General features: G+C 42.7%; 1 protein-coding gene and 1 pseudogene across 2 annotated transcripts in view; both read right to left on the reverse strand.

The window, feature by feature from the left end:
• The window catches only part of RNF13 (ring finger protein 13), a 98987-nt gene that overhangs the window by 6380 nt on the left and 64724 nt on the right, over positions 1 to 27883 (reverse strand). Inside the window, exons 5-8 of one of the 2 annotated variants that reach the window (XM_049785347.1) lie at positions 15977 to 16064; positions 8992 to 9082; positions 6987 to 7092; positions 3625 to 3718 (exon numbers count right to left, since the gene is read on the reverse strand). In XM_049785347.1, the coding sequence (XP_049641304.1) occupies positions 3625 to 3718; positions 6987 to 7092; positions 8992 to 9082; positions 15977 to 16064 (379 nt within the window). Of the gene's footprint in view, positions 1 to 3624; positions 3719 to 6986; positions 7093 to 8991; positions 9083 to 15966; positions 16065 to 27883 lie in introns of both variants that reach the window. The other variant, XM_049785348.1, reaches the window with a different exon arrangement.
• Positions 8047 to 8143, reverse strand: LOC126026892 (uncharacterized; annotated as a pseudogene).

Raw genomic sequence — 27883 nt, forward strand, 5'->3', positions numbered from 1 at the left:
TCACTCTGCTCACTAGAAAATAAAACCAACCTGAATCTTAACTTTTATCCTCCCTTCCTCCATACCAGTTCCCAAGAAAATCTGAACCAAGAAAATACAGTGAAAACCCCAATTCTGGGATTTTTGTTGATAGTGTGGGGCCATAGTTGGCAGTGCTCAGATATCATTCCTGGCTTTTTGCTTAGGAATAACTCCTAGACAGGGCTAAGAGCCATATGCTGGGGATCAAACCCAAGTCTGTTTGCCCTCTCTTCGGCCATGAAAAAAAACTTTTATTTTTAACCACATTTGCTTGAGAATGCTTTCTGGGTCATTTCTTTCTGAGTGAAAGAAGTAACTTTGTTAAGTCTAAAACAAAGGCAAGTTAACTGATTTGTAAAACTTAAGTATTGCTTCATTTTTACATAAATGCTATTTTAAAATGCTATATACTGCTGCTTTCCAAAACTAAAATAAAAGTTTTTTCCTATGTAAATTATCTTGTAACAATAACAATGTGTGGGTTGTAAAAGAAAAATATCTGGGAACTGAAGAAAATGCAGGAGATACAGTGCTTGTCTTGCATGTGGCCAAAGTACCATTCCAGTTTCTCCAAAACAAGAATGTCTGATAATTTGAAATTGTAATGGCAGGGGCTGGAGAGATAGCACGGAGGTAGGACATTTGCCTTGCAAGCAGAAAGATAGTGGTTTGAATCCCGGCATCCCATAAGGTCCCCTGAGCCTGCCAGGAACAATTTGAGTATAGAGCCAGGAGTAACCCTGAGATCTGCTGGTGTGACCCAAACACCAAAATAAATAAATAAATAAATAAATAAATAAATAAATAAATAAATAAATAAATAAATGCAGGCTGGAAGTGCAGCTCAATGGTAAAACACAGGGCTTGCAGGCAAGACACCCTGGACTTAAACCCAGCACCATGAAATATTTTTTCCAAATCCAAGCCACATTTTTGGGATTAGCTGTATCTTAGGAGGTCTAAGTCCTTCACGAGGGGTGGAGGGACGGGCCTCCACAGAGATTACCTTGCAGCCTTAAGAGCCGGGCTGGTAAGTGCAAAGGTTTTTTAAATTTGCTGTGAAACTGCGATATCTGCCATTACAGACCAGAGAGACACATTCACTGAACATCGCTGGAACCTTGGAATACCGATCTCAAAAGAAGAGCTATTTTGAGGCCAATAACAAGTACTTAGGAAACATGAGTAAAATGAGCTTTAGAGACAAGAAAACGATGAGGAGGCAATTACTGCTTCCTATGTAGCAGAAATGGTAATGCCAGTGCTGAAAATGTTTTCTGTGTGGCGGGAGTTGAAGAACAGTAAGGCTAAATCCCCAGAGGAGGGGATGCATGATAAGTTACCTCCAATGACTACACCCCCCACATTCACACTTATCCCCTAGCACTAAGTATACCCAGGGCTTCATGACCTGCCTGGGGAAACCTAACCACTGCTAGGTGCTTTCTGGTTGCTGGCCAGGATTTTTAAGGTGCCACTGTGCCTCAAAACTCCAACCACACAGCCGCCCCAGTCTAGCCTGAAAGAGCTCACTGGCTCTACAGGTGCATTTTTTCTGCTCTTTGCTATTGAATTAATAAATCAACTTGTTCTGGAAAAAAAAAAAGAAAAGCAGTACTCAAAGCACTCATCTTCTCAGAGATGCACCAAAGAGAGAGAAGATGCAACAAAGCAGGAAGTTGAACATCTGTGCACTGTCAGACTGGAGGATGAGGGACATATACAATCAATGAGCCAAGGAGGGACACACACAACCAATGAACTGCTTTGACTCTTGATGCCAAATCCTAGGATAACTGATGCTTTCCCAGAAAAATAAAAACTTACAGTATTCACTTTACAAGTACCTTTATGTGACTTTATGATTTCATCATCTCCATCATAAAACCTATGCTTCAAGGCTACATTTCTAGCCGGTTCCATCCCTTGGCATTACATATGATGCTGAACATCAACAAGAATGATCCTGAGCTCAGAGTCAGGGGCTACAAGGTGTGGTCCCCAATTCCCACCCCCAAGTCAAAATCATCCTTCCCTGCATAAATACTGAAGAGCTCATTATTGGACACAGCAAATATGAGTGCTGGTCACATCCCACTCTTGGTTGTATAGAGATGCTTGCACCACTGATAATTACCATTTTTATTTTAGGGAGTAGTTTAGTAATAATTGCTACAACTTCTAGGTACTCTGTTCCTGACACTGTGAGAAGTAGTTTCACATATTGGTTAAACTTCTCCATCAACCTTTGAAGGAATTACTATTAGTCAAACTCAGAGATGAAGGATACATTGGGAGAGGGTAGAAGGACTCTGGTACAGGATTACAAAGGACTCAGTGGCAGCCCAGAAGCCCAGCCAGGCTTCATCAGAACCCGAGTACTTCTGGCCTGATCTTTATACCCATTATGCTCCAATCTCCTGCCTCAAATTTAGGGTTGCTGGTTACACCTCAGTGATCCCCTGGATTCACAGTGTAGAATTTAAGAAAATCAATGATCCCCTGAACTCACAGTGTAGAATTACTAGAAATTAAAATGCTGGCTTAAAGAAGAGAGTACATGGATAAGGCACTCCCTTACATGTGGCTGACCTGGATTCGAGCCCTGTCGGAAGCAAGGTCTGAGCACAGCAAGGTGTGGCCCAAATACCAAGAAAATGAAAATGCTTTCAATTCAAGAATGAGAACATTCTCTTTTAGACTGGCACATATGATTTTCCTTATTCCTGTATTCATGGTTTTTGATATTTTCACATGCCTTTCTAGGGTTGTAACAAATAGCATTTATGCTTTAGAAGACCTTTAAAGGTCTAAGGCTTCTGCCATTCTATGAGGAAAGACAGTGCAAGGGGAAGGCATTTGCCTGGTGCACAGCTCACCCCGGTTCCACCCCTTGGCACTACATATGGTGTTGAACATCAACAAGAGTGATCCTGACCTCAGAGTCAAACGCCACAAGGTGTGGTCCCCAATTCCCACCCCCAAGTCAAAATCATCCTTCCCTGCATAAAAACTGAAGAGTTCATTACTGGACGCAGCAAATATGAGTGCTGGTCACACCCCACTCTTGGTTGTATAGAGATGCTTGCTTTCTAGGGAGATAGACACCTACCATGTGCCTCCTCCATTGAAGAGTGATGATCACATGTGGTGGGTGACACACCGAAGATACTAAACAGCCACTTAGTTTTGTTTAGTAGTTTAGCTTAGGTTTAGTTTAGGTTTAGGTTTGGCTTGGTTTGGTTTAGTTTAGGTTAGGTTAGTTTACTAAGGCACTGTTCAAGGCAGAGGATGAGTGGTGAGAGAGGGAAGGAGGAACATTTGTTGAGGCAAAGAAGCTTTTGCTCCACTGACTGGCATTCAGAACTGCTGACTCAGGAGAGAAAAGCCTTCTAAATTCTCTGCAGGCCAAGCACCCCCTCTTCCTGTCACCAGCAGGGAGCATGTGAGTATAACATCTCCCTCATCTGTCCCCTTATTGACAGTGATGGAGACAAAGGGCCCTGTGTGCCCCAAGGAAATGACAGTGGTATGATTAGAGCAAGGTCTCCAGGAATTCGTACATAAACTATGGGTGATTATGAACAAAATAAAAACAGTTACCTTTCTTGAACTTATGTATAGGAAGCTTCTTAAGTTGATCTTTACGTAATCTGTTTCTTCTAGCTCTGTGTCTGTCCTGGACAAATTTTGTGATCTAAAAAAAAAAAAAAAGTCAGATATTAAACACAAATACAAAGTGGTCATTAAAATTATGTCTTTGAAGTTTCTGCAGAAAAGGTTTAAGTTAAAGCACACCTAAATGCAGTGGTGCTCATTAAAGCATTAAATTATATTGATGATTAAGTTATCCCTTAAGTGAGCCTTTGACTTTTTATTCATGGACCTAAGTTTTCTTCAACTGGCTCTCAGGAACATTCTAAATGATAGCTATCTATCTGCAAAACTACAAATGGCAGTTCACAGACCTGAGCCCACTTGGTCAAGAACAAGAGGGCAAGAATTCCTAGACACTAGTTTGACTTCATGCAGTTGGGAGATGTGTTCTGAGCTTCAGAAGCAAATGGACAGAATTGATACAGAATACCTGTATTTCAAAATGTGGGGGAAAAAAAATCTGAAAAAAATGCAACTATGATTATGACGTATGCAAGAATGAAAGAAGGCAGGTCAGGACAAAATGCTACTTTTGTCCACTAATTATAAAAAAACAACAACTGACTACTTCAAAGTTAAGGGCTTCAGTCCTCAGAAGACATAGAAAAAAACAAGTCATTGTCTTGGAAAAGCTTGCAAAATGCTTGCATAAGCAGTTAGTGAGGGGTCTGCATTGAAAACAGACAAAGAGGGGCCGGGCGGTGGCGCTAAAGGTAAGGTGCCTGCCTTGCCTGCGCTAGCCTTGGACGAACCGTGGTTCGATCCCCGGCGTCCCATATGGTCCCCCAAGCCAGGAGCAACTTCTGAGCACATAGCCAGGAGTAACCCCTGAGCGTTACTGGGTGTGGCCCAAAAACCAAAAAAAAAAAACAACAGACAAAGAACTCAAAACTGGGCATGAAGAAAACAAGTAACCCCACAGAAAAGGGGGGCAAGATATTTTAAAAAATACTTCATGGAGAGGTGAATATTCTTAGTCAATAAAAAATGAGAATTCAAACTACCTTAGGCCTATTTGAATAATGAAAACTAAAATGGATGATAGTAAATATAATGGCCTGACACTTGACACACTGCTGGTCAGATATTAAAATTGGTTTCTTACATTTTAAACATTTACCATAAAACCGAAATATTCCGCTCTTCTTCCTCTCTCCTCTCAACAACCAGAAGTTTATATAGATGTAAAAACTAACCTCAGTTGTCATACTGAATTTATGGGCAAGAGCCCCCAATAGGAAAAAAAACAGAATAGGGGCCGGAGAGAGAGCATGGAGGTAAGGCATTTGCCTTTCATGCAGAAGGTCATTGGTTCGAATCCTGGCATCCCATATGGTCCTCCGAGCTTGCCAGGAGCGATTTCTGAGCATGGAGCCAGGAGGAACCCCTGAGCACTGCCCGGTGTGACTCAAAAACAAACGAACATAAAAAAAGGAGGCCGGGTGGTGGCGCTAGAGGTAAGGTGCCTGCCTTGCCTGCACTACTAGCCTTGGACGGACCGCGGTTGGATCCCCCGTTGTCCCATATGGTCCCCCAAGCCAGGAGCGACCTCTGAGAGCATAGCCAGGAATAACCCCTGAGCATCACCAGGTATGGTCCAAAAACCAAAAAAAAAAAAAACAAAAAAAAAAAAAAACAGCATAACATCCAACAGGGAAACAGAGAAACGGAATTGGTATAACTGGGCAATCAAAAGTGAGTAGTTAGGGGCCGGAGAGATAGCATGGAGGTAAGGCGTTTGCCTTTCATGCAGAAGGTTTGAATCCCGGCATCCCATATGGTCTCCCGTGCCTGCCAGGAGCAATTTCTGAGCTTGGAGCCAGGGATAACCCCTGAGCACTGCCGGGTGTGACCCAAAAACCAAAAAAAAAAAAAAAAAAAAAAAAAAAGTGAGTAGTTAGTATTCCCAGTGATATATGAATTTGTTATTTCGGAAAAAAGTAGGTGGATGCTGAAAGGCATAACTTATGATTCCATTTACATAAAGTTGTAGAAAATGCAAAGTAACCTAGACTGCCCCAGAGTAGACCTATGGTTGTCTGGGAGAACAGGGGAGATGTGAGGAGAGTGGAAGGAAGAGTCAAAGGGAGGCATCATCACCAGCCAGGACGTGTGAGGCAGCCTCAGAGTTCACTGCTCTCTCTTTCTTCTGACTCGGGATGATGATGGCTCCAACACATGCATGTGTAAATACATGGATCAAGGTCTACACTTTACTCTTGCATACCTTATTGTGCATTATTATTAGGTGAATAATGGCCATTGGAAGAAAACAATATAACTTTTTTTTTAACAAAGGGAAAATAAGTAAAAACATAGTATTGTAAAAAAGCATAGAAGGCCAAAAAGCTAAACTCAAAATGCTAAACACATGATTTGCATGGCGGCCTGGGATCACTTCTAGGTGTCACATGGTCTCTAAGTACTACAGCTGGGTATGCTGTAGTACAGCAGTGTGGGGGGAAGTAATATGAAAGTAAAACAATAGAAATTAGTCCAAATTTATGTCTAACCTCAATAAATACAAATGGAGTAGATTTACCACCTTTTGAAAAAGTATCTGTTGGGACCAGAGAGACAGTAGAGCAGGCAGGGTGCTTTCTTGCACACAACTGACCTGTATTCAATAACTGGTACCCCATATGGTCCCTCAAGTCTGCCCAGAGTAATTCCTGAGTGCAGAGCCAGGAGTAACACTTGAGCATTTCCAAGTATAGCCCCAAACTTAAACCAAAACCAAAAAAGGAAAAAAAGCTAGCAGGACTGAAATATAAGAGTACAGTACAGCACAATATTTAATACTGGAGTATTAAATAGTACAGGGGCTACTATTGCATGCAGCTGACTCCAGTTTGATCTTTGGTACCACATACAGTCTCCTGAGCACAAAGTAGGGAGTATTGTTTCTCTGGTCCCTGATCACATAATTTTGACACAGATTTTATTTTGCTTTTTTCAGAATTAGTTATATAAATAGACTCATGATATATGTGCTCCTGTGAAAGTTTTTTCTCCCTCAATACAGTGCTTTTAAGAGTAATTCACATAAAAACAATACCACCACAAAAAAGAGTAATCCATAACACTCCAAAAAACTTTTTTTTTGTTTTTGGGCCACACCCGGCATTGCTCAGGGGTTCCTCCTGGCTGTCTGCTCAGAAATAGCTCCTGGCAGGCACGGGGGACCATATGGGACACCGGGATTCGAACCAACCATCTTTGGTGCTGGATCGGCTGCTTGCAAGGCAAACGCTGCTGTGCTATCTCTCCGGGCCCTGTAAAAAACTCTTTAAAGCTCTTTTACCTACCATGAAAATTACTATCAGGATGAGACAGATGCCAACTATGATAAGGAATGGGATCAGGTAGTATTCCAGTGGAAGACTGAATTCTGGAACTAGGATAATGTGGCCCCTGAAACGAAATAAAAATAAATTACCATAAGTAAAGAGTTGCCATGTCATGACATTATAAATATATTTTTAAAAGGCATTTGGCATTTCAAATCTCCATTTTGTTTAAAACAGACAACACCCTAAAATACATATTAAGACATACAGAATTCTTACAGATGAGGAAATGAAGTAAAGGAAAGTATTAATTAGTCTTAGAACCACACGAAGGTGAACGACAAATAATTTCACATAACAGCTTAAAGCCACAAGAGCCAAATTCCCTTCCCCAACTTTATGAAGATATTCTGTGCTTATCGCATGTAGGCTACAATTAAACATCAAAAATCTACCGAGAAAGGGCCAGGGTGATAACAGAGGGCAAGACGCTTACCTTGTAAGCGGCCGACCCAGGTTCAATACCTAGCATCTCATAAGGTCCCCTGAGCTCTGCCAGGAGTAATCACTGAGCACAGAGCTAGGAATAACCCTTGATAACTGCCTGGGTGTGGCCCCAAAACAAGCAAACAAAAACGTCTACAGGGAAAAAAAGGAGAAAGTGAACAGAAAATCTTTCCTTTCCAAGCACGTCCAGACCCACAGATTCTTGGATGAAACCCAGAACAGAGCTGGGCTGCATTAGAAAGTCAGTGGGAGGCATGCATCAAAGCCCTGGATTTTACTAGCTGCTAGAAAATGCTGACTCACTCTCTTAACTCTCAGTGTTCAGCCCCTTCCTGCCTTTTTTCTTTTTAGGGGATAGAAGGGAGGGGATTCCTGTACCGGGTAGGAGCAATGAAGTGCCAATCAATTATTATTATTATTATTATTATTATTATTATAAATTTTTATTTAAGCACCATGATTACAAGCTTGTTTGTAGTTGGATTTCAGTCATAAACAAAATACCCCCCTTCACCAGTGCAACATTCCCACCACAAATATCCCCTCCTCTCCACCCATTATTTTCTTCTTTTTAAACATGGAACGCTTCACGAATTTGCGTGTTATCCTTGGGCAGGGGCCATGCTAATATCATTCCAATTTTAGTATATGTGCAGCCGAATGAGCACTGTGCCTAAGTTTGCTTCATTCTATGTCCCACAGTGCTGAGATGAGAGAATTTTTATTACAAATCAAGTTTTTAAAAAATTGAAAGTAGGGGACCAGAGAAATAGCACAGTGGGTAGGGCATTTACCTTGCATGTGGCCAAACCAGATTGGGGCATCCCATATGGTCCCCCAAGTATGCCAGGATTGATTTCTGAGTGCAGAGCCAGAAATGACCTTTGAAAGCAGCTGGGTGTGGTCCCAAAACAAACAAACAAACAAACAAACAGAAAGGAAACATGTCCTCATTGTAAAAGTGTGTCACTAGGGCCAGGTGGATGGTTCAAAGCACTAGAACAGGTTCAGTTCCCAGCACCACACCACCAGAAGTGATCCCTGTCAACCTACTTGCTTAACATGTCATTTTAGGTGTTGTATTTCTCTCCTCAATTTTCAGCAATGTGAATGAATACCTTGATCTCTTGGACATGAATATTTCTTCAACACATGATCATATACAGAGGTAACAGTATAATACAGCACATTAAAATCAGAGTGACAGCAAGAAATGTTTTTTTTTTTCCTTTTGGTTTTTGGGCCACACCCGTTTGATGCTCAGGGGTTACTCCTGGCTATGCGCTCAGAAGTTGCTCCTGGCTTGGGGGACCATATGGGACGCTGGGGGATCGAACCACGGTCCATCTAAGGCTAGCGCAGGCAAGGCAGGCACCTTACCTCTAGCGCCACCGCCCGGCCCCAAGAAATGTTTTTGAGGCCAATGTTCATTCTAAACTTGATTTCAAGTAATGCTACATAATTCTGCTCTGTGAAAAAGGACGTTAAAACTAAGTTTTTAACATCCGTTGCTTACCCTTTTTCATATGAGAATTCCTCTTTCAGTGAATTTGCTGAAGATTCGCCAATAAAAACGGACGGAATGCTAATTTTCTTTAGCACATCAACTATATAATAAAATAAAATTAATAAAAATTATTCTTAAAAATCTCATCCTTAGTGTAGAAACAAGTTAACCTTCCCCATAACATCAAATGCAATCTGAACATATTCCAACAGCAGGTTTATCATTAGCCATTATAAAAACTAGTATTCTCTCTATAAATATGCATTGCCATATATACACCTATGACATAAACAGATAATTCTGATTTCTAACATCTCTATTTGATAAATTCTTTGTAAATATAATTAACTCTTAAGGAAAGAAAAAAGGAGGAAGAAAAAAATTTTTTCCTATTAATTCTTAAATGACAAAGTATATAAAAAAGCCTTTTTTACATACCCATTTCCAGGAGCAGTCAAAGAATGTAAGGAAAGACCAGTTTACAATGGCTTGAAGAATGACCCCCCCCACACCCACACACACATACACGTATCTATTTTTTATTTTATTAATTTAAAATAATTTCAAAATCATAAACATGCATGCAGTTAGGCCTCAGTCAAACAGCCCCCTTCACCTGTGCAACATTCCCACCACCAATGCCCCATCTCCCTCCTTCCCACAACACCTGTAGATGAGACAGATATTGTACTTCTCTTACTCATTACCATACTTATGATAGTTATTAGTATACTTATTTCTCTAACTGTACTCATCACCTTTGTGGTAAAGCTTCATATCATGAGCCAGTCCTTTCAGCCCTCATCTATACACCTATACAGGGAATAGGTAAGCTAGGTAAATTTCTACTTCCTCCTAAGCCTGCAGTTATGAGTGAAGTTCTGTGTTTTGGACTGGTCTTAAGAAATATGAGGGGCCAGCGAGGTGGCGCTAGAGGTAAAGGTGTATGCCTTACAAGCGCTAGCCAAGGAAAGGACCACGGTTCGATCCCCTGGCGTCCCATATGGTCCTCCCAAGCCAGGGGCAATTTCTGAGGCGTAGCCAGGAGTAACCCCTGAGCATCTAATGGGTGTGGCCCGAAAAACCAAAAAAAAAAAAAAAAAAAAAAGGAAATATGACTCTACATCCATATACAAAACCAAAACCAAACATGGGGTGGGGGAGGGAAATCTTTGTAAAAATTACTCATCCCTCATGAAGAAAAAGAACAAGGGACTGGAGAGATAGCATGGAGGTAAGGCATTTGTCTTGCATGCAAAGGACGGCGGTTCGAATCCCGGCATATGGTCCCCCGAGCCTGCCAGGAGTAATGCCTGAGCGCTGCCAGGTGTGACCCAAAACTCAAAAAAAGAAAAAGAACCAGTCTCTTAATGTTACTAAAATAATATTAATTTTAAAAATACTTTTTAAATGCTGAGTTCAATGAACAGGCCTGATTTTAGAAAAAAAAATCCATTGTAAAATTTTTTCAAGCATAGCAGAGAAGGAAAATCCATTGCAAAGGGAGAAAAGTAGGATTTTTAGAAATATTTAAGGCTGGGGGCCTGAGAGATAGCACAGCAGCGTTTGCCTTGCGATCCAGGACCTAAGGTGGTTGGTTCGAATCCCGGTGTCCCATATGGTCCCCGTGCCTGCCAGAAGCTATTTCTGAGCAGACAGCCAGGAGTAACCCCTGAGCACCACCGGGTATGGCCCAAATACCAAAAAGAAAAAAGAAAAAGAAATATTTAAGGCAGCTAAAAGAAAATGCACAAAGCTTTAGAAAAAGTCTCTAAAGTACTACTGAGAGGGGCCGAAGCAGAGGCGCAAGGGGTAAGGCATCTGCCTTGCCTGAGCTATCCTTGGACAGACCACGGTTTGATCCCCTGGTGTCCCATATGGTCCCCCAAGCCAGGAGTGATTTCTGAGCACATAGCCAGGACTAACCCCTGAGTGTCACCAGGTGTGGCCCAAAAACAAAAACAAACAAGTACTACTGAGAAAGTAGCTATTATTACATAAGGAGAAAGAATTTAGGCAAGACCAAACAGGATAAGGTTTGTTTTTTAAATTAATAAGCATTTTCATTAGAGCACTGTGAGATACAGTGACAAAGTTGTTCATGATTGAGTTTCGGTCCTACGACACCTAATGCCCATCTCTTCACCAGTGCACATCTCCCACCACTAATATCCCCAGTTTCTCTCTGGTCCTCCTCTATTGAAGCCTCATCCCCCACTCTTTCTCCCTAGGTAACTTGACCTTACCTGCAAGACCCCGCCCATTCCTGGGAGGGGTCTTGGAAAAGGTAGATAAGGTATGGACCAGAAGGGATTGGGGCTTTTGGCTGGCTCTCGCGCTTCTGGTCTTTGGCCAGCAAGGAGGTGAAAGGGAAGATGGCTGAAAGGAGTTAAGAGGCAGGGCTAGCTAAGAATGGCTGAATGCTTGAAAGGTCATGATATAGGCCACACACATGTGGTGAATAGAGCATGAATAAAGTTGATGCTTCCTGATGCCTGTCTCTGGATGAGTCTGATTCCACCGTTCACCTAAACCTGGGACTGGCCAGCTGAATGGGAGTTGCGGAGCCACGTGGCCTGGGATGGCAGAGAAAGATCCCTCCATCCATCGCCATCCAGCACTATCGCTAATTATTTAATTCTACACTCTCTGGTCCTCCTCTATTACCTCCCCCCATCTTCCTGTTAGGCACTGTGGTTTGCAGTACTGTTACTGAAGGGTACCATGCATATCACTTTACCTCCATTCAAGCGCCCAGTTCTTGTCCAGAGTCATCATTTCCAACTATTGTTGTTGTAGTGGTCCCTGGTCCCTTCTCTGCCTTATCTGCACTCCCCTGTGATTTGCGGTAAGCTTCCTACCATGGATTAGTACCCCTGGCTCTCATCTCTGCTGTCTTTGGTTATTATTATCATACTATCTATTTTTTTTAATATCCCACAAATGAGTGTGATCATTCTATGTCTATCCCTTTCCCTCCAAGAACAAGTTCTGAATTTGTGGGAATTCTGGGTAGGAATGACATCCCATAAGTCCAGGGAGCAAAGGCATTTGAGATTCACCACTGGAGGCTGACCACAGAGTTATTAAATAAAGGCGATACAACAACAAAAAGTGAATGACCAAAAGGGAAAAGTCAATTTGTCTTTATATATAATATATATTTATTGTTCATACAAGCAAAAAATGCCTGTCCTGCAAGAAAACAGAGCACAACCAAAATCTATCTCACCCAAAGATAAAGGCTTTATCTGCAGTGATAAACAGTTGGGTAAGTTTCAACAAATACATAAGATTATGTAACTACCACCACACTAAGATGAAGACTGTCAGGTTCCTAATTTCCTCATCCCCCTGCTCTGAGCTCAGCAGCCAATGGTGTGCTATTGTTTTCTTCTAATAAAGAGGTCAGAATCCATATGTCCCTGAGTAGATCACCTTCCCTTATTGCACAAATTGCTATGCTTTATGCAAATACAACCATAATCATTCATTCCACACATTCATTCTCTCTCCCTCTCTCTATATTACATGCACAAACACACACACACACACACACACACACACACACACACACACACACACACCCCAATCAAGAACCAAAATTCTGAGCAATGCTTGAAATACACTAACTCAGAGTAAAAGCAGGGATATGTGAATATAGGGTTACTTGCTACTTTTGCTATTTTGATTTTTTTCTGAAGAGCAGACATCACAAACAGGTCTTATAGCATTACAAAGACAGCCAGGTGTTTCAGGTTACAAAATTGTGCTTGCAGGTGGATGATTGCTCACAGGGCTGGCATGCACCTTGCATACTTCCACTTTGATTCTTTACCCCAAAGAAGCAGGGAGCTTCCTTGAAGCACTAATGAGCATGACCAAAACCAAAATTCTTCTTTTTTTTTGGGGGGGGGGGGGTTTGGGCCACACCCAGCGGTGCTCAGGGGTTACTCCTGGCTGTCTGCTCAGAAATAGCTCCTGGCAGGCATGGGGGACCATATGGGACACCGGGATTCGAACCAACCACCTTTGGTCCTGGATCGGCTGCTTGCAAGGCAAACACCGCTGTGCTATCTCTCCGGGCCCTCAAATATAGCTCTTGAGAAGGACTCAAGAGTTACAAAATCCTCGAGTTAACTGGGCTTAATATGTAGCAAATCCACTTAGAACTTTCTTAAAAGTATGCAGCAAATTCCAGGGGAGGATCAGTAAGATAGCATTGGAAAGGTGTTTGCCTTAAATGTGGCTGACCAGGGTTTGATGTCCTGGCACTACACATGGTCCCATGAGCCCTGCCAGGAATGATCCCTCAGCACAGGGCCAGGAATAAGCCCTAAGCACTGCTGGATTTCACGTTAGGACTTTTTTTACTTCTATAATACATGCTCTGTTTTCTAGGAGTGTATAGTCACAAATGTCACTGAACAAGAATGGATCATATGCAGTAAGAATTTGGGGCCGGTGAGGTGGCGCTAGCCAAGGAAGGGCCGAGGTTCAATCCCCTGGCGTCCCATATGGTCCCCCCAAGCCAGGGGCAATTTCTGAGCGCTTAGCAGGAGTAACCTCTGAGCATCAAACGGGTGTGCCCCCCCCATAAAAAAATTAAATTAACAAAGAAAAAGAATTACTATAAAGAGCATTGTTAAAGGCAAAGAAAAGTGTTTCACCAATAACTGTTACCTGGAGAGTAAAATCCCTTTCACTATCTTTCTAATTTGCACCAAAACAATGCTTGTTCAACTTTCTGAGAAAATGTATAACCCGTTAAAGGGCACAGAATATATTAAACAATAATGATTTACTCATAAAGATAAAAATAATACAAAATATAAAGAAATCAGGGGCCAGATAATACAGTGCGTAGGGCCTTTCCTTTGCATGCAGCCAACCCAGGTTCAGTCTCTGACATCCGATATGGTCAGTCCCTGAGCCTTCCAGGAGTGATCCCTGAGCACTGCCAGGTGTGGCCCAAAAAAAAAAAAAAAACAAAAAAAAAAAAAAAGAAATTAACTAAAAACTGTATTATTAATTTCTTTTCTTAATTTCCTGTGACTGTCTCAGATCACAGTATGGGTATAAAGGGAAAGAGCTGGCCATGGATGTGGCATGGTGATGGTGAACACTTGCCAGGTAGGTAGGTGTGAAGCCCAGGTTTGATCTGCAGCACAGGGCAGATTATTTCTGAATATATATTCTATTCAGACAAAACAAAAAGGCAAGTCTTATTTCTCCTGGCCATAAATCCAAAATAACTCTCATTGAGAATGTGTTACTACAAGTAGAAATGGGTAACTGCAAAAGCTTCCCATGTAATAGCTCTGTCCCTAGCTTTGTCTGTTCCAAACTCTTGCTTAAATGTATCTCTCAATGGACCTTAGGTACAAGGAGTATGGAGATGATTTACTAAAACAAACAAACGAAAACTTAATCAAAAACACTGATGCTGGGGTTGTGTTCAGCATAGGTTATCTACTTCGATGTAGCTGGTATCATAGATGGTACCCCACACACTAGGGATGTATCCTCTTAGCCCCTAGAAAAGTATTGTGAGGGGCCGGCGAGGTGGCGCTAGAGGTAAGGTGTCTGCCTTGCAAGCGCTAGCCAAGGAAGGACCGAGGTTCGATCCCCCGGCGTCCCATATGGTCCCCCTAAGTCAGGGGGGATTTCTGAGCACATAGCCAGGAGTAACCCCTGAGCGTCAAACGGGTGTGGCCCAAAAACCAAAACAAAAAAAAAAAAAAAAAGAAAAGTATTGTGAAAGTCTTAGTGCTCTGTCGGGGAGCTGGCACAGTATTAAAGCACTTGCCTTACTTACGTGAGGTCCTGGGTTCAAGGCCTAGCATTGCACAGTCTTCTAAGCACTGAGATGGGGGAGTACACCCAAACACCATCTCATGTGGCCCCCAAACAAAAAATAAATAAATAAATAAATAAAATTATCCTAGTGCCGTAGAGTATTGGCACTTAAGAGAATGCATGTAGCCTGAGTCATTATCTGATGAGGGCAGTTAATTCACTAAAATTGACTTCTCATTAAAATTCTCTCTACAGCTAAGACCAATAGTTGGGAGACATCCCCAGTCTGTATGAACTACAGCAGGTGAATACAGAGTAAAGGGCTAATGAACTATTACTGTCACAAAGCAAACATGGCTTTGAAACTCAAAGAAACACAGCAGTGACTTTGTGTAGTGATGCATCTATACCCACCACCAGTCCATAGAACAGCACTGGTCCATGGGTGTAGAAAGGTTAAAAAAAAAAAAACACTGGTTATCACTGCCTTGCTGTGACCAAGCAGTGTGTGTGGCAGGAAATATCTGTATAAAAAGGTTGAAGATGGGGCCGGCGAGGTGGCGCTAGAGATAAGGTGTCTGCCTTGCAAGCTCTAGCCATGGAAGGACTGTGGTTTGATCCCCTGGCGACCCATATGGTCCCCCCAAGCCAGGTGCAATTTCTGAGGCCTTAGCCAGGAGTAACCCCTGAGCACCAAATGGGTGTGGCCCCAAAAAAAAACAAAAAAAAAAAAGAAGGTTGAAGACACTAATTTAGTGGGTCCATTTATCCTAAAATTTAATGCTATGAATTGCCAAGTAAATCATATCCATGCGCACTCGCGCTCGAGCACACGCACACACACACACACACACACACACACACACACACACACACACACACACACACACTTATTCTACCCCATCTTAATTCCACATGTCTCCATTTAAAGTTCTGATTTTCCTTCATTGTTTGATCCCAAGATACTCCTGTCCCCAAGCAAACCTATGTTCTAAAAAGAAACACGTAAGTGCCATCAAGTCCACTTCTTCTACTGCAAATGAAGCTGCCCCAAAGGGGGTGGGGGAGGAGGGGCTGGAAAATACTGCAGCAGGGAAGAGATTTTGCAAATACTAAGCAAGAGGAGAAGTGTGTTAAGTGTCCGTTTTGAGTACTCTGTCAAACAGGAGAGAAGAAAAGTGATACCTGTACTTACTGTCGTTGGATCCCATGCTAATGAGGTCATCGGAGTCGACATTATGAACTATGGCCGCTCTGTACCCGGCCCGCTGGGCATTTAGGACCTTCAAGTCAGAAAGAGGCACAGGGTGAGCACAAACTCAGGAGCATGCAGTCGGTCCCATGAAGTGTTAACCACCAAGCCCAGTCATTCCCACATTCCCAGGACTGGATTTTGTGTGTACAGGAAGATCCCATGATGTCTTTTAAAGATGAAAAATGCTTTCAGATTTGTAACTAAGGACCTCTTTAAATAGTATCATGATTTCACTCACATAATTAAGAGAAACGAGCAGCAATGTGACAGCCCTCTCCAGCTCTGACAGGAGAAGAGGCCATAGGCCCTGAAGAACCAAATCCACCTTCTCTGCTCATTTATGGGTTCAGCTCAGACTCATGATTTTCCTCCACACCTTCAGTCTAACCATCACTAAAGCAGGAATAACAACGCGTTTAGACCTAAGAACCCAGGAAGTTCACCATCTTTTACACTGGTGGGAACAAAGAGAATACAGATGGGGATTAAGGCGCTTGCTCTACACACAGCTGATCCCAGTTGTACCCCAGTGCCCACACAGGATTCCTTGAGCACCATCAGGACCAAAATTCCTTTCTAAAGTTTGAGAATAACAAGAGGCCGATCAATCGCATGCTCTGCATGCGGTTGGACCAGGTTAGATCCTCAGCATCCAGGTGGTCTCCCGACCCCAGCCTGCCAGGAAAGTTTTCTGAGTGTAGAACCAAGAGTCCCCCTGAGCATCACTGGGTGTGGTCCAAAAACCAAAAACAACAACAAAAAGTAAAAGTTTAAAAAAAAATTGGAAATAACTAAAATTATCTCCAGCTAGGAGGACTCGGGCAACAGATAGGTGCTGGGGAGTGAACCCAGGTCAGCTGCATGGAAGAAAAGTGCCCTACCTTTTTTTTTTTTTTTTTTGGGGGGGGGTCCACACCCGGCAGTGCTCAGGGGTTACTCCTGGCTGTCTGCTCAGAAATAGCTCCTGGCAGGCACGGGGGACCATATGGGACACCGGGATTCGAACCAACCACCTTTGGTCCTGGATCGGCTGCTTGCAAGGCAAATGCCGCTGTGCTATCTCTCCAGGCCCGGGAAGAGAAGTGCCCTACCTACTATACTATTGCTTCAGCCCCCATCTACTGAATTGTCCTTAAAGCTAAAGTCCAAAATAGTAATCTTTGTACTTGAAAAAAAGAGCTGGACATAAGGCAGAATTTTCTTACGCCAAAAAGAAAAAACAAACAAACAAACAAAAAACCCACACATCTAAGCTACATCTATGACCTTTGGACAACTAGTAAGAATTGAGGGAGGGCCCGGAGAGAGAGCACAGCGGCGTTTGCCTTGTAAGCAGCCGATCCAGGACCAAAGGTGGTTGGTTCGAATCCTGGTGTCCCATATGGTCCCCCGTGCCTGCCAGGAGCTATTTCTGAGCAGACAGCCAGGAGTAACTCCTGAGCACCGCCGGGTGTGGCCCAAAAACCAAAAACAAAAACAAAAAACAAAAAAGAATTGAGGGTGATGTCTCTACTGGCATATTAGTTTAAATGAAAACCCAAATGGTTGAAAATTTTATATGCACACACAAAAAATGTTAGTTTTGAATACTTAAGTACTCTATGCTTTAAACAATTTCGATTTTTTTAACATTTAACATGTTTAAACATTTAAATATTAAAAGAGTAAGCAACTCTTGAAATCAGTCCCCTCTTTCAAAGTACTTAATACTTAACATTTTTAAATATCAGGGATATTAACTTTTCAAATAATTCAAAAACTAATTTCCTGGGGCCAGAGAGATAGCATGGAGGCAAGGTGTCTTGCATGCAGAAGGTCGGTGGTTCGAATCCCAGCATCCCATATGGTCCCCAAGCCTGCCAGGAGCGATTTCTGAGCATAGAGCCAGGAGTAACTCTTTTTTTTTTTTTTTTTTGGTTTTTGGGCCACACCCTGTGACGCTCAGGGGTTACTCCTGGCTATGCGCTCAGAAGTTGCTCCTGGCTTCTTGGGGGACCATATGGGACGCCGGGGGATCGAACCGCGGTCCGTCCTAGGCTAGCGCAGGCAAGGCAGGCACCTTACCTCCAGCGCCACCACCCAGCCCAGGAGTAACTCTTGAGCGCTGCCGGGTGCGACCCAAAAGCCAAAATAATAATAATAATAATAATAATAATAATAATAATAATAATAATAATTTCCTTGGGTAAAATACCAATCTTTGTTATCAGCATTATAATAAATCAAATCTTCACTGTAATGAAATAAAAATGAAAGCAGAGTCCTGTTCCTAAGAGAAAGAAAGCCCCTCCCAAAAGTTGAGTTCCCAAGAGTGAAATGTCCAAACATTTTGACAGAACAGACACAACAAATTTGCAGGTCAAAGAAATGAGACTCCGAAGCAATGGCACAGCAGTAGGGCATTTGCCTTGCATGCAGTTGACTCAGGACAAACCAACCGCAGTTTGAGCCCCGTTGTCCCATATGGTCCCGTAAGCCAGGAGCGATTTCTGAGAGCATAGTTAGGAGTAACCCCTGAGCGTCACCAGGTATGCCCCCCCAAAATTAAAAAAAATAAAAGAAATGTGAGGCCAAAGTGATAGATGGAGGTAAGGCATTTGCCTTTCATGCAGAAGGTCGGTGGTTTGAATCCTGGCATTCCATATGGTCGTGCCTGCCAGGGGTGATTTCTGAGTGCAGAGCCAGGAGTAACCCTGGAGCGCTGCCGGGTGTGACCCAAAAACAAACAAACGAACAAAAAGAAATAAAGAAAGAAATGAGACTCATTATTCAAACCCAAGCCACTTGGGTTTCTGAAAGACAAAAATTTTCCACTGTCACTGGGAAGCCAAGAACTTGAGTGCTTCAAAAACCTGAGCAATATTTCCCCAGAGTTCAATTCTGGCTGTCGTACATAGAAAGGAGTGGGGTGTGGGGTGGGCGATGTGGTTCTTTATGCAAGAAACTTCCAAGCAACAAATGTGCTTCAGATCTACAAATCTGCATATGCAGATACCTCAATATTTTACAATAGTATCATCTCAGTAATATTACAGGATGGGAAAGTTGCACCAAAATCTACCCATCTGAGTGAATATAAAGTTACTTAGAAGATTCAAATTGCTCCAACCACAGTCTAGTAAATCCTTTATCATGGACTTTAGTGACACCATAGAAAGAATAATTATTTCAAACTGTTCTCTGTTGACCTAAGTTTTGGTAATTCCACGTGCCTCTACGCTGTGACAAACAACATGAAGTAAAGTTGGTTTGCATGGGGCCAAAGAGATAGCACAAAGGTAGGGCATTTGCCTTGCAAGCGGCCAACCCAGGACCAATGGTGGTTCTAATCCTGGCATCCCATATGGTCCCCCCCACCCCACCCCACCCCTACCCCCATGCCTACCAGGAGTGATTTCTGAGCACATAGCCAGGAGTAACCCCTGAGTGCCACCGGGTGTGGCCCAAAAACAAAAAACAAACAAAACAAAACATGGAGGCAAGCTACAGTGGTGGATGGAAGATTGGGGAAACTGGTAAAGGGAAAGTCTCACGGGGAGTCGAATTAGTGCTTGAATATTTAATGCCTGAAATGACTGAATTATGAAAGATTTGGTAAGTCATAAAATAAAAATTATGACAAAAATAAATCAGAGCAATTTCTTCCTCTCATGGTCCCCCTATCACCTGGTGTGAAATGGCCTGATACTAATCAGGTTAACTAGAACCTCAAAGAGCGAATGGATGAGCTGCACACTGCAAGACGCACAGTACACCACACAGTTGAGAGCAAGGCAGCGAAGGTAAGAACCACCAAAAGCAGTGTCCACAGCTCAGCCATCAGCCCAACGCCCCAAGGCCAGGGACATGGCCAAAAATCCAACCAGCCTATAAAACTGGTTTAAGGGAAGAGGCTGAAAGACAAGACAGGTCAGGCCAGATCGCTGCTCAAGAAAGTTGGATCCATTTTTTACCCAGGTTCATTTTTAGGGGAATTTTGACCAACTAAAACAGAGAAAACTCTAGTTCCCACGACTTCTTCCCCAATTTTCACAAGTTCCCAAAATAAAAAAAAATTACAGCCTCTAAACCACATTTTTTTGTTTCTTCCTTCTATACCAGTATGTAATTTATTCATCCTATTACCCAGCAGCCCAGACCTCATTTAGTTTTTCTCTAATGTATAGCCAAATTGGCTGGGGTTTGGATACTATTTACCTGAATGTCAGCTCATGCAGAGCAATGGGAATGGCAGATTGCTTCTCTGCAACACATGTACAATCATGTACAATCAACACATGTACAATCATGGCACACACACAAAGACCCAACACTCGGGCTGCGGAGAAGGCCCATTTCAGAAGCCACAATGCAGACTACAAAGTGCAGCACTACACACACTCATTGGGTTCACATAAGGAGTCCGGCACTGCTGGTTGGGTACAACACAGTGCTCAGACGTGAATGAAGGGGCAAGGAGACAAAACTATGGGTTCTATTACCTCTACAACATGGTCCCCAAGATTGCTAAGTAAGACCTAAAAGGGACCTAAGCACAACCAGATATAGTTCTCGAGAACCCCTGAGGACCAATGGGGCAGCCGGAGTAATTCCAGGCACCACAAAACTCAAGCAATACTGCACCCTCAGGTCCTCTAATTGATCCACCAGACTGGCTGCACAAAAACTATGGATGGAGCCACCAGGCCTGTAGGAAAAAAAGGAGGGTTGGGGTGGGGAGATGGGAAGTGAGTGACTCAAGGGACCAGAGAGATAGTAGAAGGGTTAAGGAGCTTGTCTTGCACACAGTCGACTCTGGTTCAGTTCCAAGCACCACACATGGGACCCCGGCACCACCAGGTGGCCCAAACCATCCCCCTCCCAAAAAAGTGAATCAAAATAAACCTCATGTAAAAGTAAAGTTGAGCCTCTAGAAATCTAGACATGGATCTTTTTGGCTCTGTGCACGGTCATGTGCTTGCCTCTGCATAGAACTTGCTGTCTATCAAGCCTCCAAAGCCTATCCCTTCAGCTCACCCCCTCCATGATACCCGCCCTGCTTAATAAGCTGTCCCTCAGTTCCTGCACCAGCTGTTCCCCACATGGATGATTTCTGCCCACTGTCTTACATGGTTCTTAAACACTTTGCCTAGTGCCTTCTAGTCTTCTGTGGCACACACTGTTGGTTCATTGCTATTTCTGGAGGTGCTTAACTCTTCCACAGTGGTCTATCTGTAAGCCTGGTGAGAAGGGACAAAAGCATCAACTGCTTGAGAGGCTTTTCTGATGACACCATTGTTAATACCCACATTAGAAGTTAATGAGATTAAGGGCCAGATAGCACAGTGGAAGGCGTGTTTGTCTTGCACACAGATCTAGGGCAGATGGTGGTTTGAATCCCGGCATTCCATATGGTCCCCCAAGCCTGCCAGGAGGGATTTCTGAGCACAGAGCCAGGAGTAACCCCTGAGGGATGCCGGGTGTGACCCAAAAACAAAACAAACAAACAAAGTTAATGAGATTAAAACAATCTGCCTGTGTGACTGTTGAGTGGGGATACAACTAGCATGACAGAGCATACGCCTGGCATGTGGCAAGGCCTTAAGTTCATTCCTGCAACGGTAAGCAGCACAACTTTGGGTCCTGGAGAACAAGTAGCACACAGTGCTGGACCCAAGTACCAAATCATTAGGCACACAGCACCAGGCCACGAATCACCAGGAGTGGCACTGCACAACCAGTGCATCAAAGGATATGGTCCCTATTTTTCTAAGTGCAACCATTATAAAGACAATATAAAAAGATGTCAATATTGAAAACTGATTGTGGGACCCAGAGAAAGAGCACATTGAATTATGGTGCCTTTCTTATAAGTGTGTGGTCATGAATTCAAGACCTCAGGGTCCCCACATGTGCCTAGCATGGACCATCCACCTCTATTCTTTGAACCCCTAAAGCTGTTTCCAGCCATATCACAGCCAGGGGTGGATGTGTGACACAAAAAGGAGCGAACCACCCAACTGAAAAGAAGACTGCATCCCATAGGAAATAAGTGTGACCTCTCATGTGAACACAAGGGTGGGCTCCTTGGCAACTCTGCCCAAGATGTGCGAGCCTCAGATACAGTGCTCAGCCCAGAGACTGTGAGCTTCACAGTACCCCTGTCAGAAACATGTGTGACCCACAGGCATTGCAAAAACAAAAGTGTGGGGAGGGGTGTGATAGCAGTGGGGTGAGATTAAGGTAGAACAAAAGGCTGCTCTCCAAATCAGAAATTTTAAGAGATATTCACTAGGAAGGAAACCTTTGTGGGCATCAGTGTGTTTTGCAGAAGTCACAAATTGATGGGAAAGTTCCATAGAAATCTATCCAAGCTCAAGGAGCCTAGACAGTAACAGAGAAGACTAGCACCAACCACAGCCCAGTAAATCCTTAGACGCTGACTTCAGTAACACTAGAGACAATCATTTCAAATTGATCTGTGTTGATTTAAGCTTGATAATTCTAGTATCCTCTGTGTTGTAACTAACAAAATTAAGTAAATTTGGTTGGGGCCAGAGAGATGGCATGGAGGTAAGACAGTGGTTCGAATCCCGGCATCCCATATGATCCCCACCGAGCCTGCCAGGAGCAATTTCTGAGCATAGAACTAGGAGTAACCCCTGAGCTCTGCTGGGTGTGACCCCCCCCCAAAATTTTTTTTTTGGTTGTCTGCATGGAGGCAGGCAAGTATGGTGGGTAGGAGATTGAGAACACTGGAGGACCGGAGGAGAGAAGGTCACAATAGTGGTGTGATAGGTGTTTGAACACTTAATGCCTAAAATGACTGTACTATAAACAACTTGGTAAATCATGGTGTTGTAATCAAAATTAGGGGGGAAAAGTCACAAGTGTGAGTTTATCCACCTCCTCCACAAAACAAAACAAACAAACAAACAAAAAACACGTTAAGAACTTAATGAGATTGCCTCCCAAGGATTTTGTTTTTATTGACTTCTAAAAATAAAACAACAAATTTAAATCTAGAAACACGTTAACATATGGACCAATATCGGCAGATGAATACAAACAAGGAAGACACATCCATGTTTGTGAACTATGAAGCTCATGTGTCAGTCGAATAAAATTACGCTTTTAACTAAGCAACAGCTGTTCTTTGAAGACCATGCAGCAGAAATAAAATCATTCGGTCACCACTCAGTAAGCATGTGCAAATCTTCACATTCATAAAACACTTCTTCAAAGACATAGCTTCAGATGCGAGCACTAAACGGTAAGATTCGGGAGTTGAAGGCTCACTGGGTGAACCACTAAAATGCAAGACAGTGATCAAAGTGGAAAACTGTACAGAGAGACTTCAGAAGTGTATTGCAACCAGCAACTTACAGAGTTGGATAAGAGCTATTATGGCGGGGCCGGAGAGGGACCTATAGAGATAAGGAATCTGCCTTGCGAGCGCTAGCCTAGGATGGACCGAGGTTCAATCCCCCGGCATCCCATATGGTCCTCCAAGCCAGAGGCGATTTCTGAGTGCATAGCCTGAGCATCAACAGGTGTGGCCTCAAAAAAAAACAAAACAAAACAAAAAGCTATTATCACAAGCAGTAAATGCCAAGCATTTTGCATTTCCTTAACAAATTAGCTGCAACTAAACTCACCAGAACAGGTGGGATGTAACCCTGAAACTGAGAGAAATCTGGCATAAGTAGCTTGCCATCAAATGTAGGAGAAAGCTGATCCAAGGCTGAAGTCTAACTGACTTTCTGAGGTACTGAAATGCCACCAAATTAATTTTATTTCAGATAGAATAAATAAGCACTGCTGACACTAATAAAAACTGGCCTTACAAATTGATTGTGCTATCTAAGGCAATTAGTCTAAGAGATTTGTAAAGGAACACAGGCATGAAGGATGAAATGGAAAAGAATAGAATAAGAAGGCTACGAACCAAACTCAGGTGGTTAAAGAGGTTTCTTATGCGATGGCACTATACAGCTATTTTCTCTATGTCTAATGAATTCTCAATGTAGTTTTTTATTTGTTTCACTTTTCTTTTTTCGGGGGGTGGGGGTGGAAACACCCGGCGACACTGAGGGGAACTCCCAGCTCTCTGCTCAGAAATTGCTCCCAGCAGGCACGGGGGAACATATGGGATGCTGGGATTCAAACCACCATTGGTCCTGGGTCAGCTGCTTGCAAAGCAAATGCCCTACCGCTGTGCTGTTTCACTTTCTCTGGCTCTGTTTCACTTTTCTGCCTTGCTGTTTTGTACAGGCACCTATCAGGTCACACTCATGAGCTATTTATTCCCAGCTCTGTGCTTGGGGTTCAATCAGCAGTGCTCAAGGACCATGTTGTGTGGAGGGGACAATAGGGCCTCCTGCATGCAAAGCATAAGCACACCTTCTTAAATGGTCTCTCCAGCCCTTATTGGGGATATTATTTTATTTTAGAAATAAGAGAAAGAGGGGTTGGAGTGATAGGACAGCAGTTCCTATCACTTGCCTTGCTTGTAGCCAATCCAGGTTCAATCTCTGGCATACCATATGGTTCCCTGAGCCCACTAGGAGTAATTTCTGAGTGAAGAGCTAGGAGTAACTCCTGTGTATAGCTGGGTGTGATCCAAAAAAAACCCCAAACAAACAAAAATAGAAATAAGGAAAAGAGGGGCTGAAGAGATAAGTACAGTAAGTAAAGTGCTTGCCTTGCAATCAACCCGGGTTCAATCCTTGGTACCATTACAGTCCTTGAAGACCTACCAGGCAGGATCCCACAGCACAAAGCCAGGAATAAGCCCTCAGTACTGCTGGGTGTAGCCCAAAAACAAACAAACAAACAAACAAACAAAAAGAAATGAGGAACTGATAAATCAAAGCACTGTCTGAATAGCATATTCAAAAGCTCAAGCAGAGGTTTGAGCACAACTTTACCTGCTTAAAAAGACAGGCCTGAGGGGACGGAGAGACAGTACAGTGGTAGGACATTTGCCTAACATATGCAGCTGACCCAGGACAGTTGTGGGATGGATTCTTGGCATCCTGTATGGTCCCCTGAGCCTGCCAGGAGAGATTTCTGAGTGCAGAGCCAAGAGTGACCCCTGTGCACCTCCAGGTGTGGCCCAAAAATGAAAACAAAAACAGAGAGGCCTGGGATTTCCGAATGACTCAAAATAAAGATCTGGAAGAATAACTTCTAGGAAGAGGAACTGAACCGAGAAAGTGTCAAAACTAACAAAACTAATTTTTTTAAGTGCTTATCATGATTTTGTAATTTATTTTCTTTCTTTTTTAAAAACAATATCTTTATTTAGGCACCATAATTATAAACATGGTTGTAGTTGGGTTTCAGTTATAAAAAGGAATAATCCCTTTACCAGTGCAACATTCCCACCACTAATGTCCCCCCATCTCCCTCCTTCCCTATTCCCTGCCTTATTCAAGACAGGCATTCTATTTCTCTCACTCACTACCACTGTTATGACCATTGTCAGTGTAGTTATTTCCCTAACTGAACTTACCACTCTTTGTGGTATGCTTTATATTTATACCGTGGGTCGGTCCTTTCAGCCCTCATCTCCATTATATCTGGGTATTATTACAATACAGTCTTTTATTTTTCTTAAATACCACAGATAAGAAAGACTATTCTGTGTCATCTCTCCCTCTGACTTATTTCCCTCAGCATAATAGTCTCCATGTCCTTCCATGCATAGGAAGATCTCATGACTTCATTTTCCTGACAGCTGCATAGTATTCCATTGTGTACATGTACCACAGTTTCTTTAGCCACTCATCTGTTGTCAGGCATCTGGGTTGTTTCCAGATTCTGGCTATTGTAAATAGCACTGTAAAGAATATAAGTGTGCAGAAGACATTTTTGTATATCCCTAGAAGTGGTATAGCTGGATCATATGAGAACTCAATTTCCAGTTTTTTGAGGAATCTCCATATTGTTTTCCAGCAAGTCTGAACTAGACAGCATTCCCACCAGCAATGAATATGAGTTCCATTTTCCCCACATCCCCTACAGCACTGATTGTTCTGATAGGTTTTGTTTTGTTTTCATTCATGGAACAAAAAAAAAGATTTTGCAGGGAGATTATAGAATGTTCTTCAGTGAATGAAAACAAAACAAAACAAAACCTAACAGAACACATAGGAGCTAAGAGCTGGGGGGGGGGGGCCGCTGGGGACTCTGCTGCTCAAAGTCCCTGGTGTCCAACAAGCACCCCAAACAAAGGCTTGCAAGCTTCACCCCAAATAAGCAATTACATGTCTGAGCAACCAAGCAATACTCATGAATCATGCCATCAGAGTGTGAAAGTCTCACAACTGAAGAGATGTGACCCAGAACGTTATGTCTGAACAGCAACTACAGCATATAATCTTAGTGAGCTCCACAGCCAGCACATGAAGACCACAGATAGAGGTGCAATCCAGAGACCATCCCAAGTGTGCGTGTGACCTCTATTCCCATTTGTCATCACCACCAGAACGACAAAGAGAAGAGGAAATATATATTCTAAGGAAAAAATATGGAGTGCAGCAACAGTGCATTTAACAGCCAATATTCCTCAATCACACACACATACGTGCACATTAGTACATGCAAATACATGCAAAGAAAAAAAACAGTAACCAATGTATTACAGTAATCTGTAACTGATTACTTATCGTGTTCATCACTATACAATGTATACAAATATCACAATTTCCCATCATATAGACCTAAAGCTAAGCATCTCAATTTTAAAAACTGTGATTCTAAGGCTGGAGAAAACAGGCAGATTAAGGCACTTGTCCTGCATATAGGTGACCCTGGTTTGATCCTAACACCCCATATGGCCTCCCTAAACACCACCAGGAGTGATACCTGAGCTAAGTCAGGAATAAACCTGGATGGAGCACTAGTTGGCATAACCAAAAAAAAAAAAAAAATCATAATATGTTATTTCAGTAATCAATAATGCAAATTAAAATTAGTGGGAGGAGCCAGAGATAGCACGGAGATAGGGCATTTGCCTTGCATGCAGAAAGTTGGTGGTTCAAATCCCGGCATCCCATATGGTCCCGAGCCTGCCAGGAGTGATTTTTGAGTGTAGAACCAAGAGTAACCCCTGAGCGCGGCCAGGTGTGACCCAAAAACCAAAAAAATCAATTAATTAATTAATTAATTAATAAACTATCAGAGATAAAAGCTATGTAAGTATTTAATTTTCAAAAGGTGGATTTAACAAAGGTCTCTCCACAAACTATTCTCTGGCTATTTATATACATATTATATATATTAAATCAAATCAAGGAACCAAGGGTGGAAATATAGATCAACAGTACCTGTATGTACCGCAAAAAAAAAAGGGGGGGGGTGTCCTTGACTAATAAGTCATTTGGAAAGGTTACTAATAAAATTACCATTTCATGGCTTAACTATTTTTCTCCACTTCAACCCACCCATCATTGGAAGTTTCTTGGAAAAACTTTCTGTGTCACAAAGGTTAGCTCTCTGTCCTAGCCATCAGCCTATTAGCACATCCAAGTAATGACAGGGACTCACTGGGAAAATATTGGGGAGCAATTACACGTCCGAGTTTTCACCTCCTTTACCGCCTAAGCATTTCTGTATTCTAGGCAGGGTACCAAAAGCTCTAGAGAAAAGCCTGGAAAAAAAAAAAAAAAAGTTCTGTGTCCCAAAAGTCTGTTCAACAAGCCACATCCAGGAATGAGTATGTTACAATCAAGTGAGTGGGAAAGAAAAGAAAAATCAGGAGCAAACAGACTGTGTAAGTACAAAAGCTGGCTGGAGTGTGGCTGAACAGAAGAGCGCCTGCCGTGCCTGCAGATGTGAGAAACTGAGTTCAAACTCTGGCAC

Source organism: Suncus etruscus, chromosome 13 (assembly GCF_024139225.1).
Source record: "Suncus etruscus isolate mSunEtr1 chromosome 13, mSunEtr1.pri.cur, whole genome shotgun sequence".
Taxonomy (NCBI): domain Eukaryota; kingdom Metazoa; phylum Chordata; class Mammalia; order Eulipotyphla; family Soricidae; genus Suncus; species Suncus etruscus.